We start from the raw sequence: 23080 nt of genomic DNA on the forward strand, positions 1-23080 counted from the left end.
ACTACATGGAAATGGGAGCCATTTTAAACTTTATACAATTTTCCTCATAATAATCTTTTACTTGTTCTCTTCTAGGCAACTGCAAGAAAGGTAAGAATCCAATACTTCTCTGTATCTGAAATGATCAGAGATAACTTAGAGTTTTACTAAACTTACGGTATACTACAGAAGGAAAATACCTTGTCAGGATTTTGCGCATATGAATATGCATGAGCTAAACCATAAAATGAAGTAGCTTTGATATGTAAGATAACAAAGCTTTATCGTCTTCCAGAGTCATCTTTAATTATGTTTATATTATCCAACTGGTGACTTATGTACTAAAGGAAAAGAAAAGATTTATTTTTGTTCTAGAGATGAACTATTATATTAAGTATAGATAGTAGACAAAAGTTTATTTTAAAGAGCTTCAGTTCAGTTCAGTTCAGTCGCTCAGTCATGTCCGACTCTTTGCGACTCCGTGAATCACAGCACGCCAGGCCTCCGTGTCCATCACCAACTAAAGAGCTTAGACTATATAAATATGCTATTATTGATGTTACAAAATGATCATTTTATCCACAGAAATTGTCTTTCTAAAAATAGTGGTTACAATAATGGCCCTAATGCTGGAGACCATAGCCTCCAGTCTCCCAGTGTAAAACAAAATTACATGTAATTATAATAAAAACAAAATACTTTTATCTATTGTATTGTGCTATTTTTATTGCTACTATCTAATAACATTATGGTTAGATCAACCTCCTGACTAATCATTATCAAGAATGCTTTGCTTATTCACTGGAAATTGCTTAGACATTTATCATTGTGCTGTTTGTGTCTTCTTTATAGGGCCCAAGTGGAGATAGAGGACCACGCGGAGAAAGGGTATGTAATTTTTGAACTATCAAAGGGCTTTGGCCCATATTTTAATAACTACATATTAGAAACTACAGGAGTCTGACAGTTTATAAAAATGTTATGTATCCAGATAATTGCCTACCTTTTAAGCAGATAATGCCTCACAGGAAGTGAGTGAGCATTATTTATATAATCAATATTATTTTTAGGTCAAGATTATCCTTTAAGAAAGCAGACCTATTATAGACAGCCGTATTCTTTGCATGGTCTATCTCTCTTTGCTTTAAGTTGGCATGTCCAACACATACATAAGGGAGATGTACCTACCCACTACTCATGACCCTTCCCTTTTTCAACATGCTTTGCTTACTTTTCAAGTAAGATCTCTTATGTAGGCTGAATATAATAGTGAACCTGCTGGTTCAACAACATGTTTCTGTTTAAATTAATAAATGTATAAGTTAGGTTTGCATTTTTTTCTTGGTATTCTTAGATCTCCTTGCTATATTTATTTGTTATGTGTAATCACGTGGTTTTTCACTATATGACACTTTCATCAATATATAAATACCCATACCTTGTATCCACTGGGAAGTACAGACTTAAATTTATTCCACTCAAGCAACTTATTACAGATAGGATTATGTCAGTAAAGTAATTACTTTAACATAAATAGTATTAATAGTAGGAAAACTGCAGGATTTTCTAAGCTGTGATGACTGTTAATTATCATATCGATTCATCTTCTTTTCACACATCACATACTAAAATAATTGAATCAATTCATCAATCAGAAATTGACAGTCAATATACATAGTATATCACTGTGCACTGTTAACCATGTGAATTTACAGCTATAAGTTTTAGCTTTATTTGAATACTGGAGCTCCTTTATGATTCCGTATCAAATGGCTGACATAGTCTTCTTCCAAGAGGAACTATCCTGTCTCGTGTCTTCTTTGGACACCAGCTACTAAACCTCCTTCTAAAACAGACACATGTCAATAGTGACAAATGTGGCAGTTTAAACTTCCACATAACTTGTACCTTCTGACCAACTTCTGATCTTATCACATGGATTCTGAGGGCTCCTTTTTGAAGTGCAGGTCTCCATGGAGTCTGTCTAACCCTGATAGAATTCCCTTTTTCCATCACAGGGTCCACCAGGCCCTCCAGGCAGAGATGGTGATGACGGCATCCCAGGCCCCCCTGGTCCCCCTGGGCCTCCTGGCCCCCCTGGTCTTGGCGGGGTAAGATGTCTTTAAGTATCGTTAACTTCAGTTTCTTATACCTGTACGGGAAGAAGACTCATTGGGGAATTTATTTTTAGTGGGTTTTGAGGGAGAGTCTGCTATTTGGATATTGGTACGGTATTTTATTTCATTTCTTTGGTTTCTTCAATCAAGATTCTACTTTGCCAGATCTCTTTGTGAGCCCTTGTCAATTACAGGACAGGTCTTCGTGTTCACAGAAGGTAGCTGCAGCCCTCGCAACCATTATTTAATTGGGGAATTTAATATCTTTTATCAATGAGGCACAAATAAGAGGTGATGCATTATTAAAAGTTTTGATTAGATTGAATTATAAATGAAATCCCTGATCTTAAGCAATTTCACAAACATCCTACTTTTTTAATTTTCCTTGGCTTGAAGTCTGCAGAACCAACATTCAAAGCCGTTTTGGGTTTAATTTGCTTGAAACTAATATGAGAAAAGTACATTTCCCTTTTTCATTAATATCTTCTTTTAGCTTTATGCTTTAACAATGCTTTGAGCACCAAATGGCCTCACTGCAGGAAGGAAAACATATTTGCTTAATTGGTTAGCACTATGAATCAGAAGCCTGATTCTAATACCCAACTATATGCCAGTAAAATAAGACCTTTCTCCCCCAAAGATCTTATTATGATTGCTTATCTACTGAGTGAATTAAAAAGCACCTTCTTTAATAGATCTACCACTATAAGAGAGATCTTTAACAGTAAAGCTATTACTGTGAACTATTTTTTAAAAGTTTAATCTTCCAAGGGGCATTTTAATTTAATTTTCCTCTAAACTTGAATACTCTTTATACTCTTTTTGAAACTACAGCAAGAAAAGTATCCCTTAGTCGTTTTGTGTAGTTCCGGAGGAGCAGGGCAACAGGTGGAAATGCAAAGTCATTCTCTTGGTTTCTGTTCAGTTTATCAGGGGCCCCCAATGACTTTTACAGTTTAGAAAGCTCTCTTCCTCAATGTACAGGTAGAGGGTGGGGACTGAAGTGAGAGGGTTAACAGGGCAGGAAAGGTTTCAAAATAAAGTAGGGAAGCTCCCTATTTCAAACTAGGGATGGCCCTAAATTTTAAATTCTTGAATTTTTTTAGGCATTTAGCTCAGTTGGGAAGTCTAAATTAAGAATGATGTAAAAAACACTGCTCCCTTTTAAACATCAACAGAAAAATCTTTAGAAGCAGAATGAGAAAAATGAACTATATGGCCAATAGTTATTTTATATATATATATATATATATATTTATTTTTTTTTTCTTTTTCTCTCATCTAGAACTTTGCTGCTCAGTTTGATGGAAAAGGAGGCGGCCCTGGACCAATGGTATGTTTATCTTTAATTTTTATCTTAGCCAAAAAATTACTAAATAGGGAATTTACTTTACTTTTTAAAGTTCACATAGCCATTTATTTAGCTACCTAGGTTAATAGTACTCAGATCAGATAAAAGCAGTAGCTATTTTTGTATTCAAATCTATAAAAATCTAAGCCTAGGTAAGAGGGTTCCATTTTCTCTACAAATATGCCTCCTTATGATAGATATTTATTTCCAAGAAATAATCTCTGGACATAGTAACCATAATTTAGGCAAACCAATTTAATTTAGAAGAGTAATCACTCTAATTAACTTTTTTATGCCCTTTAATATTGCATAGAATTTTAAGCAACTAATAGAGACCCAGAACTATTAAGTTCTATGAACTTGCTGGAAAGGATCAGCAAGTTCTAGTCTAGATCAGCAAGTTCTAGTCTAGATCAGCAAGTTCTAGTCTAGCCCGTTCATTTTCTCTGTGTGTGTGTGTGTGTGTGTGTGTGTGTGTGTGAGTCACTCAGGCGTGTCTGACTCTTTGTGACCGAATGGACTGGGGCCTATCAGGCTCCTCTGTCCATGAAATTCTCCAGACAAGATTACTGGAGCGGGTTGCCATTCCCTTCTCCAGGGAATCTTTACAATCACAGGATCGAGCCCGGGTCTCCCGCATTGCAAGTAGATTCTTTACCATCTGAGTCACCGAGGAAGCTCATTTTCTATTTAGAGAGATTAAGGTCCTTCCCAAGGACATACTTGTGATTAATGACAGAACGTCAGGCAAGATGTCTGATATTCAACATCATGGCTTATGTATCTAGTACTTGAATAAAACATTACTTCATTCAACAAGTATTTACCAGTTATCTTCGAAGAGACCCAAACTCTATTATGCCTTTGGGATACAAGTAGTGAATGTGACAGATTCTCACCATTTCTCAAGAAATTAATAACATAGGAAATGTTTCTTTTTATCCATTTTGATAAATTCTTTTTAAAGTCTGATTAATTATAAATCAGTATAGGAGAGAATATGACTATGGTGATAAAAGTCTATTTTTTACAAGTAAACCTTCTCACAAGCATTAGTGAGTTTTGTGAGGGAAAAAAAAAACTGATAAGAAAATGCAAAATATATACTAGTATGTATAAAATAGAGGGGAAAATTGCTACAAGTAAAAACATTAAGTTGATTAAACACTGCAGTGTAGTACATATCCACACATAATTTAGTGATTTTTTAATTAATTATTTGCAAACAAAATTATTTATCTGCCCAAAGTTAAGATAGTCCTTAAAATATAAATTTTACCTGGACAATGTATGCAGTGTTCTGTCTTCAAAAGATGTTCTACTGTAGCTAATGGTCCACAATAAGCTAATACACTGTAAAGGCAAGATAATATTTTCTGTAAATTAAAACTCTCACTTGAGAAGTAGTATGCCTCTAATTGATGATTTCCAATTTCCTGATTTTGCTGGTAATTTAAAGCATTCATAGCTGAAATGAGGAAGTAGAGATTTTCTCTTGGCTTTGTTTATATTGGATATTTGAAATTAGCCATTTCAGCTAATGCTGGACATTAAAAGCAGTACCTATATCTCAAGAAGAAGCTAAAAAAAAAAAAGGAACTCACTAATTAAAAAAAAAACCTACATAAGTCTGGAAAGTTAATATGGATTTCAGATTTCCCTGACTTTGGAACATCTTTCTGGTGGGCAGAAAGCGTTATGTTTTACTTTTAAATATCAGTGAAATATAATTTAAGCTTGCACATTTACAGGCATTCACAGACATGTGTAATCAACAGATACATGTTTCACAAACAGGCAAGATAGACAGCAATAAAGCATTAAAATAAATTTCCATGTTGGAAAATCAATAACTGTAAAACCCCAAAGGGTTCTTCTCTGAATTAATGAGTAATCATCCTCCACCCAACAGCCTCCACAAAATCAATTACCTTTTATGTAAATGAAATTGTTGCAAATACATGGAAAAATGAGTAAATATAATTAAAAATTCATGGTGTCAAGGAAAATTATTTTTAATGTACCCCTGAAAATATTATTTTGATTGAACAGTGACAGTTTTTCTTTTAGCGTGGAAACAATTTCTAAAACCAAAAAAAAATAATAATAATTCTTATAATTAAAATGATGTGCTTTTAATAAAATCCGTATTGTTTCACTATGGGCATTAATGCAGTGGGGCAGACTTGACTGCAGAGTCCCCATAGACAAATTACCTGAGGCTTGTTTGTGCAATATTTTCAGCCTTAGAGGCATGGCCCCTACAGAAGAAATTGCATGGGCCTTGCCAAGGGGGCTCACAGGGTGTATCCACCTCCCCAGCCAGCAACACTTGGTTTGACTCTGTGCTACAGAGTGAAGAACCAAGGGGGGAACAGCCTGCTGCCATTTGGGCCATATTCTCAATACTAGTAACATATAATAGATCCTTCCAGTAGGGCGTTTCAATAGTATTTTATTTTTCCTTCACCCCTTACTATAGCCACTTTTGTTTGACATTTTCAGCAGCCACCAATAGCCTTTAGTGGAGCCATAAGATTATAACAAAGATTATGACATTAGATTATTAAACAAAAGATTATAACCTCCCTCTAATCATTAAGAAAGACTTTCAACCCTTTGCAATTTATGCCCCTTCTGGCAAGAAAAACACCAGTTTCTTAGCTAGGTATGATATGAGGAGATGACATATGATCAAGGAAATCCAGATGGAAATGCTTCACTGGCTGAATGCACGGTAGTTGTATATTCTGTACCATGCAATCAGTCACTTCATTTCATTAGAAGAATCTCAGTATGCCCAATTGCACACAGATTTAAGGAACCGGTGGCCACGCCATCTAACCAGGTTATGGTCTGGTTTAGGAGAAGAGGTAAAAGCAAAGGCAGAGAAACAGTGGAAGAAACTTGGGTCAGTAGATGCTTCCTTGGGAGGGACAAAAACTTATGAAATGAAAGCAGGACAGTTCTGTTCATTGGCCCATCACCGACTCTAACCCACCCTGAAGCCGTGACGGCTTGCCAGTGCTGACTGTGTGTGTCCTCTTCACAGGGGCTGATGGGACCGCGCGGCCCTCCTGGGGCCTCTGGAGCCCCTGTAAGTACCGGGAGCCTGTACTCTCTCTCATGTAAAGAAGACAGAGAATTAAATAAAGGCTTGGAGTGTGACTTACTGTGTTTCTCTTAGGGCCCTCAAGGTTTCCAGGGACCTCCTGGTGAGCCTGGTGAACCTGGCCAGACTGTGAGTACTTTTCCCCCTGTGTGATAAGTATTTTTTTCAAGAGGTTTATTAATATAGCATTAACAAAATGAGGGGTCTTCTGTTTTCCTAGGGTCCTGCTGGTGCTCGTGGCCCACCTGGCCCTCCTGGCAAGGCTGGTGAGGATGTAAGTATTTAAGCCTTTCCAAGTGTGCCATTTAAATACTCCTGCCTCAAATAGATTCAAATGAAGTATTCTGCCAAAAGCTGAATATGCCTGATGTAATTCTCCCCATATGGAAAATAATGTTTTAGTGAAATAATGATTAATTTTCTTGTATTTAAGGAAATATCATTGTTAATTAGATATGTATCTGGATCCATATTTTTATATAATGTGTTTTTCTCCCTATTGTAAAACCAAGATGTCCCCACTTTCCTCTGATAGTTTTCTAAGAAAAGGTTTACCCTATGATGCTTTGATGTTTTAGGGTCACCCTGGAAAACCTGGACGTCCTGGTGAGAGAGGAGTTGTTGGACCACAGGTAAGATTTTTTTTTTTAATAACAGCATTTAGTCCAAATAGTTGCTAAAACTGGAATCAGACTAAGTGGTAACATAGATGTCGTTCTTATGACACTCACTGGGGGCATCCAACAAATAAAGGAGCTTAGTTAAGAATGCATTCAGTTCAGTTCAGTCGCTCAGTCATGTCCAACTCTTTGCGACCCCATGAATCACAGCACGCCAGGCCTCCCTGTCCATCACCAACTCCCGGAGTTCCCTCAGACTCATGTCCATTGAGTCGGTGATGCCATCCAGCCATCTCATTCTCTGCTGTCCCCGTCTCCTCCCACCCCCAATCCCTCCTAGCATCAGACTCTTTTCCAGTGAGTCAACTCGTTGCATGAGGTGGCCAAAGTATTGGAGTTTCAGCTTTAGCATCAGTCCTTCCAGTGAACACCCAGGATTGATCTCCTCTAGAATGGACTGGTTGGATCTGCATAGTTTCTATTAATGCTAATAATGTAACATTAATATAGTAAGCATACTGTAAACAACTAAATTGTGGGTTCTAAGAGCCTCATAGGATTAGTTACTCAAATCATAGCATCTTAATCACCTCTCTGTGCTTACACATATGCTAGTCTTTGAGTCCAAGCTTGAACTTTGATGAGAAGAAACACTTCAGAGGGAAGAAATCAGGATCTTTTTATGTAGGGTGAAAATGTCATCTGTCTTTTGTGTTTCTTTTTAGGGTGCTCGTGGTTTCCCTGGAACTCCTGGACTGCCTGGCTTCAAGGGCATTAGGGTGAGCACCTTCTTCATCCACAACAGAGAAAATGTTGATTACTTTTAGGAAACACCTCAGGTACCTTTAAACTTCTGGATAACACATATTGGTTCCAAATTCCTGGAATTTGCCCAAGTGGAGAGCGAGTTAAAGAGTAAGGTGGCCAGAAAGTAAAGTGGAATGTAGCTTTTTTTTTTTAAGTCTGTTCATAGCTTCCAAGAAATGAGGATCCCACAGAGAAAACTGTATAAAATGGGTGCAACTTAAGAGGTATTTAAAGCCGTCTGAAGATATAAAATTATTAATGATGGAAAGTACGTGAGACAGCATCTAGTTCTTTATGCTTCTCTTTCAACTGAGGGAGGTTTAGTGACTTCCCTAGGGCAACAGAGGGAGTTTGTCGGGGGCTGGGGCACTGGGACTTCATATTCTACTGAAGCTGCCACAAGATACTTAGAGAAACAGTAACTGCAAAGATAAAAGGTGTTTGAGTTGACCGATCACTGTAATGGAATAGCATTTTAATAATGAGGATTTGCTTTTCAGGGTCACAACGGTCTGGATGGATTGAAGGGACAGCCTGGTGCTCCAGGTGTGAAGGTAAATACTAAATCAGAAGTCCTGTTTTTAAAACGATTGTAATTTCCTATCACCATCAAAAAATATGTCTTACTGAAGGCTACTCATATTCTGAAGTGTATCTGATTTCATCCTCAATACTTTAAATCCCTCAATGGTCAGGACTATGGGATTCTATAACAAAAAGCCAATTATTAATAATATTCATTTAATTTAATACCTAGTAAATGATTGAGATAAAAATAATGTCAATAGTTTCTTCCTCTATTTCCTTTCCTCCTGTAATTTCAGTTTTTCTCTACAGCCAAAATAAAAGTAAATAAACATATAATCAGATATTAGAACACTGTGTTATTTTAAACTATAAATTCCCCTTTGCCATGCACTAATTAGATAGGTACATTCATGTCACAATACACTTTTCAACCTCTTTCCTGTGATTTATCTGTGCATACTCAAAAAAATTTTAATTAGGTAATTAAAGTCTCAGAAGCGTGTTATCTCTTGGCTGGGCTCTTCTCTGACAGCGTTTTCAACTATAAAATGTTCTCTCTCCTATTAAGGAGATAATGTGATATTAAAGTGAATACCAACGTAATTACAAATTAATGAGTAACGAATACTAGTGGGACCAGAAATGAACATGAATATGGAGAATATGTTCTAACTTTGCAGCTGCCACACAAAGGGATAAGGTCAAACTTCCCCTCCCTAGAGCCTAAGATAATAGCTCAGACTACTAATCACAGCACCATCAAATGCTAGGGCTGCAAGGAGCCTTGGAGACACTCTCATTTTGCAGCTGAGGGAAACTGAGGGTTAAAGAGAGTGAGTGACTTGCCCAAAGTCACACATCTAGTAGAAAGGCACAGGCTAGAATTCCTGACTCTCACTCTAGGGCTTACTCACAAAGAATACACTTCAGGTAAAAATCCTAGAAATGAAACATCTTAAATGGTCTCACACACCAGGTTTCTTCTATGTCTAAATTAGATCATCTTGAAGGAAAGTTCCTTTTCACGGGCCATAGTATTAAATTACCACCACCACAACCATGGTTTTTACTCAAGAACGTAGCTTGGAAACAATACAGCTCTATAAAATATTAGGAAACTTCAAATTTTCATGCATATTTTATAAAAGTAAAAATATTATGTTGAAAATAACTTTAAAGAGGGTAAATATCTTGCAAGCAGTTTATCCTATTGTCTTTTTTTGTGTTATCGTTCCTTATATATAAGCCTCGTCTAAATGATATCCAAAATCTTAGGGGAAAATTGGGGAAAGGGTAAATAACACTTGACCACATCTCCCTAATACTGTGGTATCTTATATTATCTAAATAAAAACCCATATTTTATAAATTTTTAAAATTTATGTGATTGGCATAATTGAGAAACAGTCTATGTAAGAAATGTCACATGAATACCTGAATGGTTGAAACTGAAGTGATAGTGTAAAAATTATCCAATCAGAAAAAAACAATTGATATATATGTATAATGAATAAAAACTCAATCCTTCTTTTCCATGTAGGGTGAACCTGGTGCCCCTGGTGAAAATGGAACTCCAGGTCAAACGGTAAGTATTGATTACTTTACTGTAAATAAAAAAATGTGTACACTCTTTGCAAGCTGGAACTTCTTTAATGTTTTTGCTAATTACCATTTCCCTTGGCATTGTATTCTTTGATATTTTTCTAATAGCCTTCTGCCTAGTTAATTGAAATCCATTACCTTTTAGTTGGAATTAGAACAAGACCTATTTATTTCCAGTGGTTTCTTGCACATGTTAGAAATTGGAAAAAAGCAAATGATGCCTGTGACTTTTCCTTGAATTAGCAATTCTGGATTTCATTGGAAATATTTCTGCTTCTAGGGAGCCCGTGGTCTTCCTGGTGAGAGAGGACGTGTCGGTGCCCCTGGCCCCGCTGTGAGTGCTTCCAGTTTGGTTCTTTTTTATTCTTTTTGAAAAGCTTCTAATATATGCCATTTAACTTTGCACTGACTTTTTCTCTCTCTTTTCTTCACAGGGCGCCCGTGGAAGTGATGGAAGTGTGGGCCCTGTGGGCCCTGCTGTAAGTTGTGACACTGAAGAATTTGGAAGGATTGGGAGTGTGGGATGGAGCTGTCTTCTTTATTAATTCCTTGTGAAATAACGTCATTTTAGGCACCTTAGCAAATATTATCTGAAGGGTCTGTTTATAAGAACTACTATCCTTGAGGCTTGTAATTAATATGTAAAATAAAATCTACCTCACCTGGGATTCCTGGAGTGTCTTCCCTCTGATAATACAGCAGTGAGGACAGACTAGCCGTCAGTTTCCTCTCAGCCAACATGAACTGTGACCTCCCCACTCTAAGCCGCTTCAGTCTTCTGTTACTGTTTTGTGGATTTACTGGGAGGAAACTTCTCACTGCCTTCTCCTGTGATTTCAGGGTCCCATCGGGTCTGCCGGCCCTCCAGGCTTCCCGGGTGCTCCTGGCCCCAAGGTAAGAACGCCGGTGACCACTGTCATTACTTGGAAACTTTGTATTGTGATATGAAAGGAAGGGACTATGTTTGCAGGTAGCCAGTTACAGAACCGCAGCTTAATTACTCCCTCCTTCAAACTGGACACAGAGTCGCTGGTTTTCTCTCTCTAAACCTGAAGTAGATTCTCTCTCTGTACCCTGAGCACGGTGGGCATAGATAAAGATGGTGGCATGGAAACTGACTCCATGGGGCTCCTCTGGCGTACACTCGCAGACGAGCTGGAACGGACCAGTTGAGAACCAGAGTCTCTACCAAGAGAGACAGACGTAGGTGTAGATAGCAGTGGTGGCCAAGATGGTCAAACCGGGTCAGGAAAATAGGAATGCAAACCCACAACTGTAGTGCGTGCTCAGTCACTCAGTTGTGTCCAGCTCTTCACGACCCCATGGACTAGAGCCTGCCAGGGTCCTCTGTTCTTGGAATTATCTGTGGTACCAGACCTCATAAGGGCAATTATTGCAATTCTGAAGAAATGTCATAAAACTTAGTGACCTAAAACCAGAGATATGCTGTCTCACATTTTGCTGACTAATGCCTCGGTGTCTGTTCCTGCTTTTAGGGTGAACTTGGACCTGTTGGTAACCCTGGCCCTGCTGGTCCCGCGGGTCCCCGTGGTGAAGTGGGTCTTCCAGGCCTTTCTGGCCCTGTTGGACCTCCTGTAAGTAGCCATTGTCATTAATCTAACCGAGCAGGAGGAAGGAAACAAAAGGAATGAAGGCAGGATCGTAGAAGAACAGAAATACTCCTATGAACTGTATCCTTCTCCCTTCCTTTTCCTTACAGGGCAACCCCGGAGCCAATGGGCTTCCTGGTGCTAAGGGTGCTGCTGTGAGTACATGGCTAAAATATGCTGCTGTGCCTTTAAACGTGTTTAATGGGCGCTGTCTCTCATTGTCTCGTGATGGACCTTGCTGCCTTTCTTCCCCAGGGCCTTCCCGGTGTTGCTGGGGCTCCTGGCCTCCCTGGACCCCGGGGTATTCCTGGCCCTGTTGGCGCTGCTGGTGCTACTGGCGCCAGAGGACTTGTTGTAAGTGGTCGTGACTGATGCCCGCCTCATTCTGAAATGCCGTCCCTACATCAGCTCATCCCTGTCTAGACTTCCACTTGCTGTCTAATCATTCTCTTTCTTCACCAGCCTTTTTCATTTGTATTTTTTCTATAAGTTCAGGCACCTGTATGTATACTCTCTCCGGCCCCCCCACACACACACACACTGTGTGTCCCCCCTCTCTCTCTCTCACACACACACACACAGACACACCCACCCTTCTTGTTCTCCGGGAACATCACCCAGAGGTCAGGGAGGTATATCTCAGTTGTACCAGTCTCGTCCTTTCAAGTCAAGACTATTCCCCCTGTAGGTCGTTTACATGTGAACTGAGCATGTTTCATAGAGAACTAAAGCTTGTGTTACCTTGACTCATAAACTGTCCCTGATGTTTGTCTCCCAGAGAATTGTGACAGATGTCTGTCATTTGACCACTGTTTTGCATTGGACCCTAGGGGGAGCCCGGCCCAGCTGGTTCGAAAGGAGAGAGTGGCAACAAGGGCGAGCCTGTGAGTAGTTCTGTAGTCCCAATTTTATGGAATTACTACTTTTTCCATCCAAAAAGTAATACTTCTTTTAAGTTACTGCTTTTTCTGTAGCTGGATGTAAAGACAAATTTTATTTTCCTGCGTTTCCTTTTTGTTTTTTAATTAAATAGGGCGCTGTTGGGCAGCCAGGTCCTCCTGGCCCCAGTGGTGAAGAAGGGAAGAGAGGCTCCACTGGAGAAATTGGACCCGCTGGCCCCCCAGGACCTCCTGGGCTGAGGGTAGGTTCCAAACACTCTTGACACCCAGACACGCCAGAGGCACTCCTTCATTGGGAATTGGTTAGAATTACCAAGTGCATTTTCTAGATGAAGGAGGCATCTGCTTTCCATCTGCTGTCTTAAATCACTGACTCTCAATTTGATATGTTATAAAATTGGTCTGGAAACAGGGTTGACCTACTTTGGCAGAATGCTTCTCCCACACATTCCTTTGGGGTTTGGAGGAAGTTTTTTGGCTTGGTTTGTTATTGTATCCCCCGCTCAAGGGCATCAAGATTTCTTGCCTGCGTGCCATGTTTCAATAAATTCTGCTCTACCTGATGGAAGAATTTTCTCTGATTCTTTTCTGTGTTTTCTGTACCTTCTTACAGGGAAATCCTGGCTCCCGTGGTCTACCTGGTGCTGACGGCAGAGCTGGTGTCATGGTAAGTTGTCCATTATTCATATACTGGAAAGGAGCTTGATGCTTCTGGTGGTAGGTCTGACATTGGCTTTAACAAGCTCCCCTCGCTCTTCTTTTAAACAGGGCCCTGCTGGTAGCCGGGGTGCAACTGGCCCTGCTGGTGTGCGAGGTCCCAATGGAGATTCTGGTCGCCCGGGAGAGCCTGGCCTCATGGGACCCCGAGTAAGTTTCAGATTGATTCTGAGAAAGTCATACCTGGCACTGTTTCCTTTTTTAAAGGGATGATTAATATTTGAAGACAACAATAAAAAAATCAAAAGTTAATTTGTTAGTAAACTTGTTGACATTTCTGTTTTTAATTTAACGTTAACAAAGCCCAGTAGATATTTGGATGAATTTAGATAGTTCATAAATGTCCTATTTATTACTTGATACAATGGCTGTGAGGTTTTTGGAAGAACAGATTTATTTTAATATATCCAAATTAGGTTGGTTCTCCTATCAGCATGAATCTTTTATCTCAATTTGTGAGTTTTATATAAGGTGTTCACGAAATGTATTAGGACTATACATTATCAGTTTATTAGATTCATAAGTGAGTCATTTTTCTAGCAATCACAAAGTGCTATAATGTATTCAGCATCACACTAGCCATGGAGAAATGACCTTTAGAGCCGTAGACACTCTAATCCATAGCAATAGAGTAATTTTTTGCCTCCATTATCTCTTATGGATGGGTATCAACTGTAATTGTACCATAAATAAGTAATAAAGACACCAAACATAGCAATAAAAAAAATCCACTTTGAAAACTGCTTACTAAAAGTACTTGTTTTTCTATTACAAGATAAAATCATATACATTTTGCCCATACAGTGTTGTTCAACAGTTTCTTGAGATATCTTTAAATGGGTCAGTTGCACTAAAATTCAATAAAAGGAAAGGCATTAAAAATAGAATGAAGAAAGTTTTCAGAGCTTTTTCGTACCTCCTGGCTAGGGCTAATATCCCTAATTTTTGCCCTAAGGCAACAAACAAAAACTGGGAGAAAAGTGCTTCTGTGACATTTCAATTCATTGGAAACTTGAGTACATGTGTGAAAGTGCCAATAGGAAGGCATCCTCATTTGTTTTACAGGGTTTCCCAGGTTCCCCTGGAAATATTGGTCCAGCTGGTAAAGAAGGTCCTGTGGTAAGTATCACTTATATTTTCAAGGACACTTATTGCCCCCTTGTCAAGTCTATTCTGTAGCTTATTTACATGTGAAGACGTTTATACTGGAAATAAGTATCAGCCACACATGTATCTGGGAATGCAAAGTAATAGATTGTAATTACAGAGTCCAAAGGAGCACAGGAGCAAAAGGAAACAGAAAAACAGGGAAAATTGAAGAGGGTGATAAGGTTTGGGAAACAGAGGAGAAGGGGAATTGTGTACAGACGAGATTGACTTGGGTGTGTGTGTACTGACATCCTATTCAGAACAGGAAAATGGATTCATAACTTACTGACATCTTCTAGAAGAAGTTCTATGCATTCAGAAGATGATTCTGTTTCATCCCATGGCAGCATCTCAAGCTTGAGGTTGTGAGATCCTGTAGATGCTGAGTAAACATTAAATAAACTCTGGTTTCAGGGTCTCCCTGGTATTGACGGCAGACCTGGACCCATTGGCCCAGCTGGAGCAAGAGGAGAGCCTGGCAACATTGGATTCCCTGGACCCAAAGGCCCCACTGTAAGAATCACCACCACCTCCTCTCCCTCACACTTTTTTGTGTCACGTTTCATCAAAACTCTCATTTCTCTCTGGCATCAGTCCCCTCTACCTCAGGGGGTCCCTTTCAACACAAGAAAACTGCAATTTACCACTTAACCACATTAAAAGTGGACCTCCAGTATGCCATTGTGAAAACTCACATCCTGAGTTGCGTACTTCTGTGGACACAGGTGGACCTTATTGTAATCTAGATCTGCACAATGATGGGTCATGCCTTAGATAACAGAATTCAAGGATGAGGAAGCTAAAAACAAACCACCAAGATATTCGTATTTCAGAATTGTCATGGTTAACTTGACATTAAATGTATGTTTTTAAAATGTTTATTATAGGGTGATCCTGGCAAAGCTGGTGAAAAAGGTCATGCTGGTCTTGCTGGCCCCCGGGTAGGTGCTCATTTCTATGTGGCTCTATCCACATGGTATTTATTCACGTAGGATACACTCCTAGGAAAAGACCCTGATGGTGGGACAGATTGAGGGCAGGAGGAGAAGGGGGCGACAGAGGATGACATGGTTGGATGGCATCACCAACTCAATGGACATGGGTTTGAGCAAGCTCCGGGAGATAGTGAAGGGCAGGGAGGCCTGGCGTGCTGCAGTCCATGGGGTCACAAAGAGTCGGACACGACTGAACAACTGAACAACAACGACACCTCTTTGAGGCCATTGCATATCATTCCATCACTTTTTTCTACGATGGTACACCCAAGGTTCCTTTTACAATCAAAAAATGTGTTTTCTCTTTAACCACATTTAGAAAGCAGTGAGCTATAGAACAAATCAGAATGTATACTAAGTCAAAAATATTTATGGATGTGTTTGGCTTTTATTTAATTCATTTTGTGGTTAAAAAGCTATAAATATGCTAGTAGCATTCTCTGACCTTCATAAGTTGCCTTTCATCCATGGATTTCCCATAAGCCACATCAAAAAGTCAGTAGGCAGTATTTGGGCCTCAGTTGGTGATTCATGGGGTCGCAGAGAGTCGGACACGACTGAGCGACTGAACTGAACTGGGGACCTACAATGTATTTAATTCGTGCTAAACTGTCGAGCTTTGTTTTGAGGGAGTCATGCGTGCTTTAGGGAAGCTTATGCTGTCTGACTCAGGAGTGACTGACACTGAGCCTTTCTGCTAACCTCTTAGGGTGCTCCAGGTCCCGATGGCAACAATGGCGCTCAGGGCCCCCCTGGACCACAGGTGAGCATGCTCCCACTCCTGTCCTGTTCTGTACAAAAATGAATCTAGTCCCACAAAAACGGCCATTTCATTTTTTTCTCCAGTCTGAAAGTTATGTAGCTAGAAAGCAAGGGTGGCACATGCCCCTATGTAATCTTTCCTATCACTTTCAGGGTGTCCAAGGTGGAAAAGGTGAACAAGGTCCTGCTGGTCCTCCAGGCTTCCAGGTAAGTCAGCTACAACATACAGACTGGTGGTCCGTATGATAACTTTGGTCAGACTAGCCAGTTGCGAATCATTATGCCACTCTTCCCCACCACATGGAACGTGATTTCAGAACTGAAGCGAGTAGACAGCGAGTGAGAAGCTGCCGTGTAACACAGGGACCCAGCCTGGTGCTCTGTCATGACCTGGAGGGGTGGGATTGGGGTGGGAGAGGCAGGGTGGCTCAAGGGGGAGGAGACTTATGTATACTTATGGCTGATCCACAACACTGGCCGGAACCAACACCGCATTGTAAAGCAATTATTCTCCAATTAAAATTTTTAGAAAGAACTGAGGCAAAGAAAGGTACATGTTTTTCAAGGCAAATTTTTCTGTAATCCCTTCATAACACACAGTGGTTAGTGATCATGTTGATATTAGATAGTTCCCCCCAAAACCAATTATCAGAAAATCCCCCAAATATAATCATAAAGATTGAGGTTTGTATTTTTTTTCATCTAGGGTCTGCCTGGACCTGCAGGCACAGCTGGTGAAGCTGGCAAACCAGGAGAAAGGGTGAGTCAAACAAGTGATCGTAAATTCGCCTAAACTTGGGACTTTTTCTCTGTTTAATATCCTACTGCAGTGCAATTATGATATACAAAAGGAAACTTCATATTTCATATGTTAATGATAGTGTGCCATGTATGTTGGTACTGTTGGAGAGAATGAGCCAAGTTACTCATTTTCATTCAAATTACTTTGTTTTAAGGATTGAATGAAGCATCACATTATGGAGTGAACTATATCATGAACATTCCATTTAATAGCCTTACTTTTTTGTATTGTTCTTGGTAATGTTAAAATACAGATTATTTCCCTCTCCATAGAAAAGAAGTAAATGCACTGATTTTCCATCAAACTAGGCCCTGAAAAATTGCTTTTAATGTTTTTCTTGGCATTCAGACATGACACCGCTATTCACAATCAGGGCCTGAGTTCTGAGTCATTTTATCTATAATTGTGATGAATGTGCTTCAATTCAGTTACATTCTGTGGCCGGCTCTCCTTTGTCAACTGTGGGGCACATTAAGGAGACAGCTGGCCAGTAATAAAGGAGATACACTTGGGTATACAATTAACTAGGTAATGGGCAGAATATGATTGTTTCTATTAAGAGAGCAGTCTGTTATATAACTAAAAATAGGCAACGTCTGATACTGTTCATCATCATCATTTATTATATTATCAAAGGAGAAGAGTCTTTGTCACCTTTAAAAAAGCAATACACTAAATAATGAAACTAAAGTTTTCTGCTACCAGGTTCTAGGGGAGATCTATCTTTCATATCAGTGGAATTCTCACTTTTTTTTTAAATCTTTCCATGCACCACTGAAAGTTTTCTTGTTCCTAACAGCCTGTGTACTTATACACTCATGGAGGTAGAGCCCATTTGGCTTTATTTTACTCTTTCGAAAATTTTCTAAACATAGTAAACATAAGTGGATCTGGAGAAAATATGTAAATGTCATACTTTATTTATTCCCATGTTTTGCCTAGGGTATCCCTGGTGAATTTGGTCTCCCTGGCCCTGCTGGGGCAAGAGTAAGTATTACTTTCATAAACTCCTGGCAATATTTTTAAAACAAATAGTGCTTTCTTCTAAAAACTACTGATGACCTTGTAACAACAAATTTCTGATACTCTTCTGTAGTCAAGTTGATTTCTAAATTGATAATAGACTTTTGTATCTAATTGCTCATATTTCTTATGAAAAATCCACAAGGTATAAAAAACATACATGAACTAATATATGTATTATATTCAGTGACTTATACATACATGTGAGATATGTTTATATGACAGTGGCTTGACCTGCGCTAAGGAAAAGTAATATCCTATTAAGATTTAAAGTCAATTTTTGCAATGCCTATTGGTACTCAAAGCCTAAAATCTGAAATCATAAGCCTGCTCTTATTTTAAAAATTAAATAAATTTATATAATTTGTCTGAGGTCATTAGACTAACTGGAAGGATTGGCTGGCCCCTAAAGTATCCTGTTATGTAGCTAGTTACCATATAACTGGGATGCCCACACAAATGTAGTGACATAGGACCATTGGGAAGATCCCCTGGAGAATGAAATGGCAAGCTACTCCAGTCCTCCTGCCTGGAAAATTCCATGAACGGAGGATCCTGCTAAGCTACTGTCCATGGGATTGCAAAGAGTCACACACGACTGAGCAACTTCACTTCTTCAGGATCATAGAACCAAATTGTAACAAGGGTCTTTGAAACAGTTATAGTGTGGACTTACATGTTAAATATTCTGAACCATAGAATGCTATGTTGTAGTGATATTTACATGCAAATTGGGACATGTTTAGATAGGTAGAAAAATAAATAGACATATATACAAATATATACATTTCATATATATATATTCGGTTATACACACACACACATATTATACCTGTTACATCCCTATTGTGCGCAGTTGTAAAAAGAGAGCATAGATAATGAGGATATATAATCTTATTTACACCTGGTATTGCTTTTCACCAAAAATGATACAATCTTTCCCTTTGAATACTGTGTATAACTGACATCTGTTTTTACCTATGGATCTATTAGTATCACAGAAAAGACCAAAAAGAGGAAATGAATTCTAGAAGTTGAACATTATACTCTAGAGGCAACAGATTTTGACGCTGTAGCCGTAGACCACTAGAACTGAATAAGAGCTTAGAGATTATCTCATCCCATCCTTTTGTTTTCAGTTCAGTTCAGTTCAGTCGCTCAGTCACTAGTAGAGAAATTATGGGAAAGTAATTGTAATTTGCTTGTAAATGGAGAGCTAGGATTCGGAAGCTAAACAAGCATGAACTCTGATGTATAACATGGTATCTCAGAAAATGATGAACAGTACAACACTTCTTCTGATTCCTTTCCACAGGGGGAGCGTGGGCCCCCAGGTGAAAGTGGTGCTGCGGGGCCTACTGGGCCTATCGGAAGCCGAGGTCCTTCTGGACCCCCAGGGCCTGATGGGAACAAGGTAAAATGTGATATTCTATATTATTGGTTTGGCCCAGCATGCTCTAGAATAAGTAAAATCCTTTACAATAGTAAATGCATTATTTCTCAGATTTTTAGAATTTACTTTCAGTTTGGTAATGATTTCCACCTCAGTAAATAACAGTCTGATTCTAGTAGACCCAAATTATTCCAAAGGAAGTGACGCCCCGGTGTCCTACACACACAAATGAATTAGTGTGGGTTTTCACTCTTTTCTCATCACGCTATTCATACTTTTGTCTTAATCTAGAAACACCATATATATCTGGACACAATTTTTAGAGAATGAACTTTTACTTTCCCAACATCCTAGAGTAAAATTTCAAAAAGTAATTAAATTTTAATAAGAGAATTTATGATGATAAAAACCGGACAGTACTTTCATCTCCAAAACCTAAGCCTGAAAACTTGTTTCAAAATAGAACTTGTGATTTAGATCTTAAAATAGATGGAGTTATACATTTCTGAAAAACAGATTACTACAACCGCAGTAAAGAGAAGGCAATTTATACTACTTCTGATTCTTACCTTTACGGGGTAAAGAATCACTATAAAAAGCTATTTTGGTATATGGAAGGATATTGGAAAAAATAACAATAAGGTAAGAGGGCGAGAGGAAGGAAGAATGGAAATACTGGTTCTCTGAGAAAGTACTTTCAAAGGGTTTTATCTCAGAAGCCAGTCAACAGTTTTTAAGTACATGGAATTGTAAGGTTTTATAGAAAAATGGAAGCTATAGTCCCCACTCTTAAGAAGATTAAAATGTAAACATCTCCCTGGTTGATGAGGTCTCTTTCCACATTTCCTTTCTAGGCTAAGAGACTTAACCTTGAAAAATGTTTGTGGGCACACATTCTTCACTTTCTGCTTCCCATTGTCCTACTCTCTTCTCCTACAGGCCTGCCTTCCTTTAAGAGCAGGTTATAGAAAACTTGGCGGGTACCCATTCCCACCACCCACTTCTTTTCAGTCCCTGGGTCATTAACAGCGTCTCCCTCACTTAGAGCCTCCCTCTTTCGGTAGGCCTCCTTTGTGTCTCTCTAAGCAGGAGAGAATGCTATCCATTAAACGTATAAATTGGAACCCTTCAAGAGTTCGTCTCTCCACTTTCTTCTTTTTACCACAGAAATAATTGATTTCGCATGTGTTTGATTCAAGGGCGAACCGGGTGTGGTTGGTGCTCCCGGCACTGCTGGTCCATCTGGTCCTAGTGGACTCCCGGGAGAGAGGGGTGCGGCTGGCATTCCTGGAGGCAAGGGAGAAAAGGTAGTGTCTCGGCGTTGGGCCTTAACACACACTGTTGATGAACTCTAGCAAACAGGGCTGCACAAGGTTAACCTTTTTTTTTTTTTAAACAGTTCTTGGCAGGTGGTCTCATAGCATTTTGATGTCTATCTGTATACATTTCCCTCTGCCACCTAGCACCTACGTGTTTCTAAACTCAGCAATCTGGCAAAATTCCTTGCTACCATGGAATTTCATGCAAACAGATGGTGTTGAGTAATACATGAGGCTCATTTTAATGCCACTAACAATAATGCCTCCGCCTGCCCTAATTAATGGGAAGAAGCTATATTGAACAGCTGTCAACCGTGCTGCTGCATTAGTTATGCCATAAGAGGGATCGGCTGCTGAAGCCCATTGTGATGTTGCCTTATAATTCTGTCCACATGAGTTTGTACCTCACTTGATTATGCTTCAGGAGGGTGCATGGAAATTAGTAAAGAATAGTTAACACTAAGCTGGAAAGGGACTTGAATTTTTTTGTTGTTATTTTTTCCTTCCATATTTCTATCAGATGAGTATTTCCATTCGATTTTTTAGAAGAGGGTAGGAAATCAAAACATTACTAAAGATCTTAAATGAATAAAGGTATTATAGCATCTTCTGTAGAAAGAAAAGAAAACTTCAATTTTGATTCAAAAGTTTGGTTGGGAAATAAAAAGTTGCTTTCGCTTTATACTTTTAGGGTGAAACTGGTCTCAGAGGTGACGTTGGTAGCCCTGGAAGAGATGGTGCTCGTGTGAGTAGAATTCTGTTTGTACTTATATTGGTTTTGTTTTTTTAAAAAAAACATTTCACTCCATTTGAGTTGAGCTTTCCAAAATGGAACTGACAAAAGAGGGATTCGAGGTTAGTAAAAGGGTATTCCAATCACATCATTTTGCATGTTCCAAAAGAGAAATTCAAAAGAGGACTTACTCCTTTGAAAATTATGGCCTGAATTTTCTCCCTTCCTTAGTTTTAACTGTACCAAGTACAAACTACCATCCCAAATCTCTGGGTTTAACAGAACATTAAATTATTGTTTAAACTATCATAGGGCTTTAGAAAAAAAGCAGTAATTCTTACATTTTAAGAAGTCATATCCTCTAACAAGGTTATATATACCCTAAGAATTTATCATTCAAGAGCAGCCCCAAGATTAGCTGTGAATGGCGTGGAGGTGCCAATGATAGTCCCATCAAGGTACAATAATCCTACTCTAGGATACTGGCATCATGGCTTTTCCAGGTCATAATACCCTTTGGTTCTTCTCACCCCTCCCTCAGTGCTGGGAGCTCCCTGTGCCACATTCATCATAGTCCTTTCTTTGAATCACACAGTCCTAACTCTTCCTAACGAGGCTAGTCATTTGCTACCCTCCAAGGAATCTTAAAAAAGCAGAGAGTTCAGATCTCTGCAGTTCCTAATCTGGCCATAACCCAGACATTTCGATGACCTTCACCGCTGCAGTAACTCTCCTCTTTGGAGTGGCTTCTGATGTCTTGATAATTAGAACCGAGATGCATCAAAGGCTTTCTTCATGTCTATCCTGAGTGTCCAGTGAAAGTGTTCCCCCACTGAATAAGCACAGCAAGGGGAAAGGGTAAGTGTCCCTTCTGATGGTACGGGGTGTCATTGACAAGACTTCTCTTTTGGGGTCTAGGGTGCTCCCGGCGCTGTTGGCGCTCCTGGCCCTGCTGGAGCCAACGGGGACCGGGTAAGCGTGCATTTTCACTGACTTGCAACTCTCTTGACTGATAGCAGTATAGAAAATTCCCTGCTGCCCTGGCCCCAAAGGGCCCCAGCAATTCACTTTTATGCCTTGTTATAAAGCCCATCTATTTAAAAACATACCTGTTAGTATGGGGCAGCACGGAACAAATGCTCCGTGGTTAAAGTTCTCTCCCTTTTCTTACACGTGCCATCTGAGCTATACTTTAATCCCTATCATTTGTTTGAAAGTCTTTAGGGGTTGCCCATTAACAATATCCTAAGCTTTATACTTAGGATAAAGTATACTGAGCTTTGCTGAAGTCTTCAATTGTAAAAAAAAAAAAAAAATCAATAAAATACACGTGTTCCCATTTCACATCGAACAGTCCACTTAAAATAGACATTATTTATTGTATTGTGCAAATTGCAGCTAGTAGATCAGCCTCGTATCCATCTAAAAATTAAAACGTCCTCCTTCTGGTATTGTGGACACTGATTTATAATATTTCTGCAAGTGTATGACCAATACCCCTTCAACCTCCAAAAAGAATACAACATTAGGCAGAGTAAGAGTCCATTTCATTTCTATCTGTG

At 39.2% G+C, this 23080-nt stretch overlaps 1 protein-coding gene across 1 annotated transcript in view; it reads left to right on the forward strand.

Moving 5' to 3' along the window:
* Positions 1 to 23080, forward strand: part of COL1A2 (collagen type I alpha 2 chain) — a 36987-nt gene that overhangs the window by 3294 nt on the left and 10613 nt on the right. The window contains exons 3-34 of the mRNA XM_088833286.1: positions 76 to 90; positions 832 to 867; positions 1998 to 2090; positions 3382 to 3429; positions 6500 to 6544; positions 6635 to 6688; positions 6780 to 6833; positions 7138 to 7191; positions 7905 to 7958; positions 8487 to 8540; positions 10055 to 10099; positions 10397 to 10450; positions 10551 to 10595; positions 10957 to 11010; positions 11613 to 11711; positions 11837 to 11881; positions 11982 to 12080; positions 12557 to 12610; positions 12760 to 12867; positions 13239 to 13292; positions 13394 to 13492; positions 14408 to 14461; positions 14906 to 15004; positions 15379 to 15432; positions 16196 to 16249; positions 16402 to 16455; positions 16955 to 17008; positions 17993 to 18037; positions 19389 to 19487; positions 20666 to 20773; positions 21477 to 21530; positions 22437 to 22490. Coding sequence (XP_088689412.1) covers positions 76 to 90; positions 832 to 867; positions 1998 to 2090; positions 3382 to 3429; positions 6500 to 6544; positions 6635 to 6688; positions 6780 to 6833; positions 7138 to 7191; positions 7905 to 7958; positions 8487 to 8540; positions 10055 to 10099; positions 10397 to 10450; positions 10551 to 10595; positions 10957 to 11010; positions 11613 to 11711; positions 11837 to 11881; positions 11982 to 12080; positions 12557 to 12610; positions 12760 to 12867; positions 13239 to 13292; positions 13394 to 13492; positions 14408 to 14461; positions 14906 to 15004; positions 15379 to 15432; positions 16196 to 16249; positions 16402 to 16455; positions 16955 to 17008; positions 17993 to 18037; positions 19389 to 19487; positions 20666 to 20773; positions 21477 to 21530; positions 22437 to 22490 — 1992 coding nt within the window. The remainder of the gene's footprint in view (positions 1 to 75; positions 91 to 831; positions 868 to 1997; positions 2091 to 3381; positions 3430 to 6499; positions 6545 to 6634; positions 6689 to 6779; positions 6834 to 7137; positions 7192 to 7904; positions 7959 to 8486; positions 8541 to 10054; positions 10100 to 10396; positions 10451 to 10550; positions 10596 to 10956; positions 11011 to 11612; positions 11712 to 11836; positions 11882 to 11981; positions 12081 to 12556; positions 12611 to 12759; positions 12868 to 13238; positions 13293 to 13393; positions 13493 to 14407; positions 14462 to 14905; positions 15005 to 15378; positions 15433 to 16195; positions 16250 to 16401; positions 16456 to 16954; positions 17009 to 17992; positions 18038 to 19388; positions 19488 to 20665; positions 20774 to 21476; positions 21531 to 22436; positions 22491 to 23080) is intronic.

This window comes from Moschus berezovskii, chromosome 3 (assembly GCF_049115385.1).
Source record: "Moschus berezovskii isolate FMDL1 chromosome 3, NW_MosBer_1.0, whole genome shotgun sequence".
Taxonomy (NCBI): Eukaryota; Metazoa; Chordata; class Mammalia; order Artiodactyla; family Moschidae; genus Moschus; species Moschus berezovskii.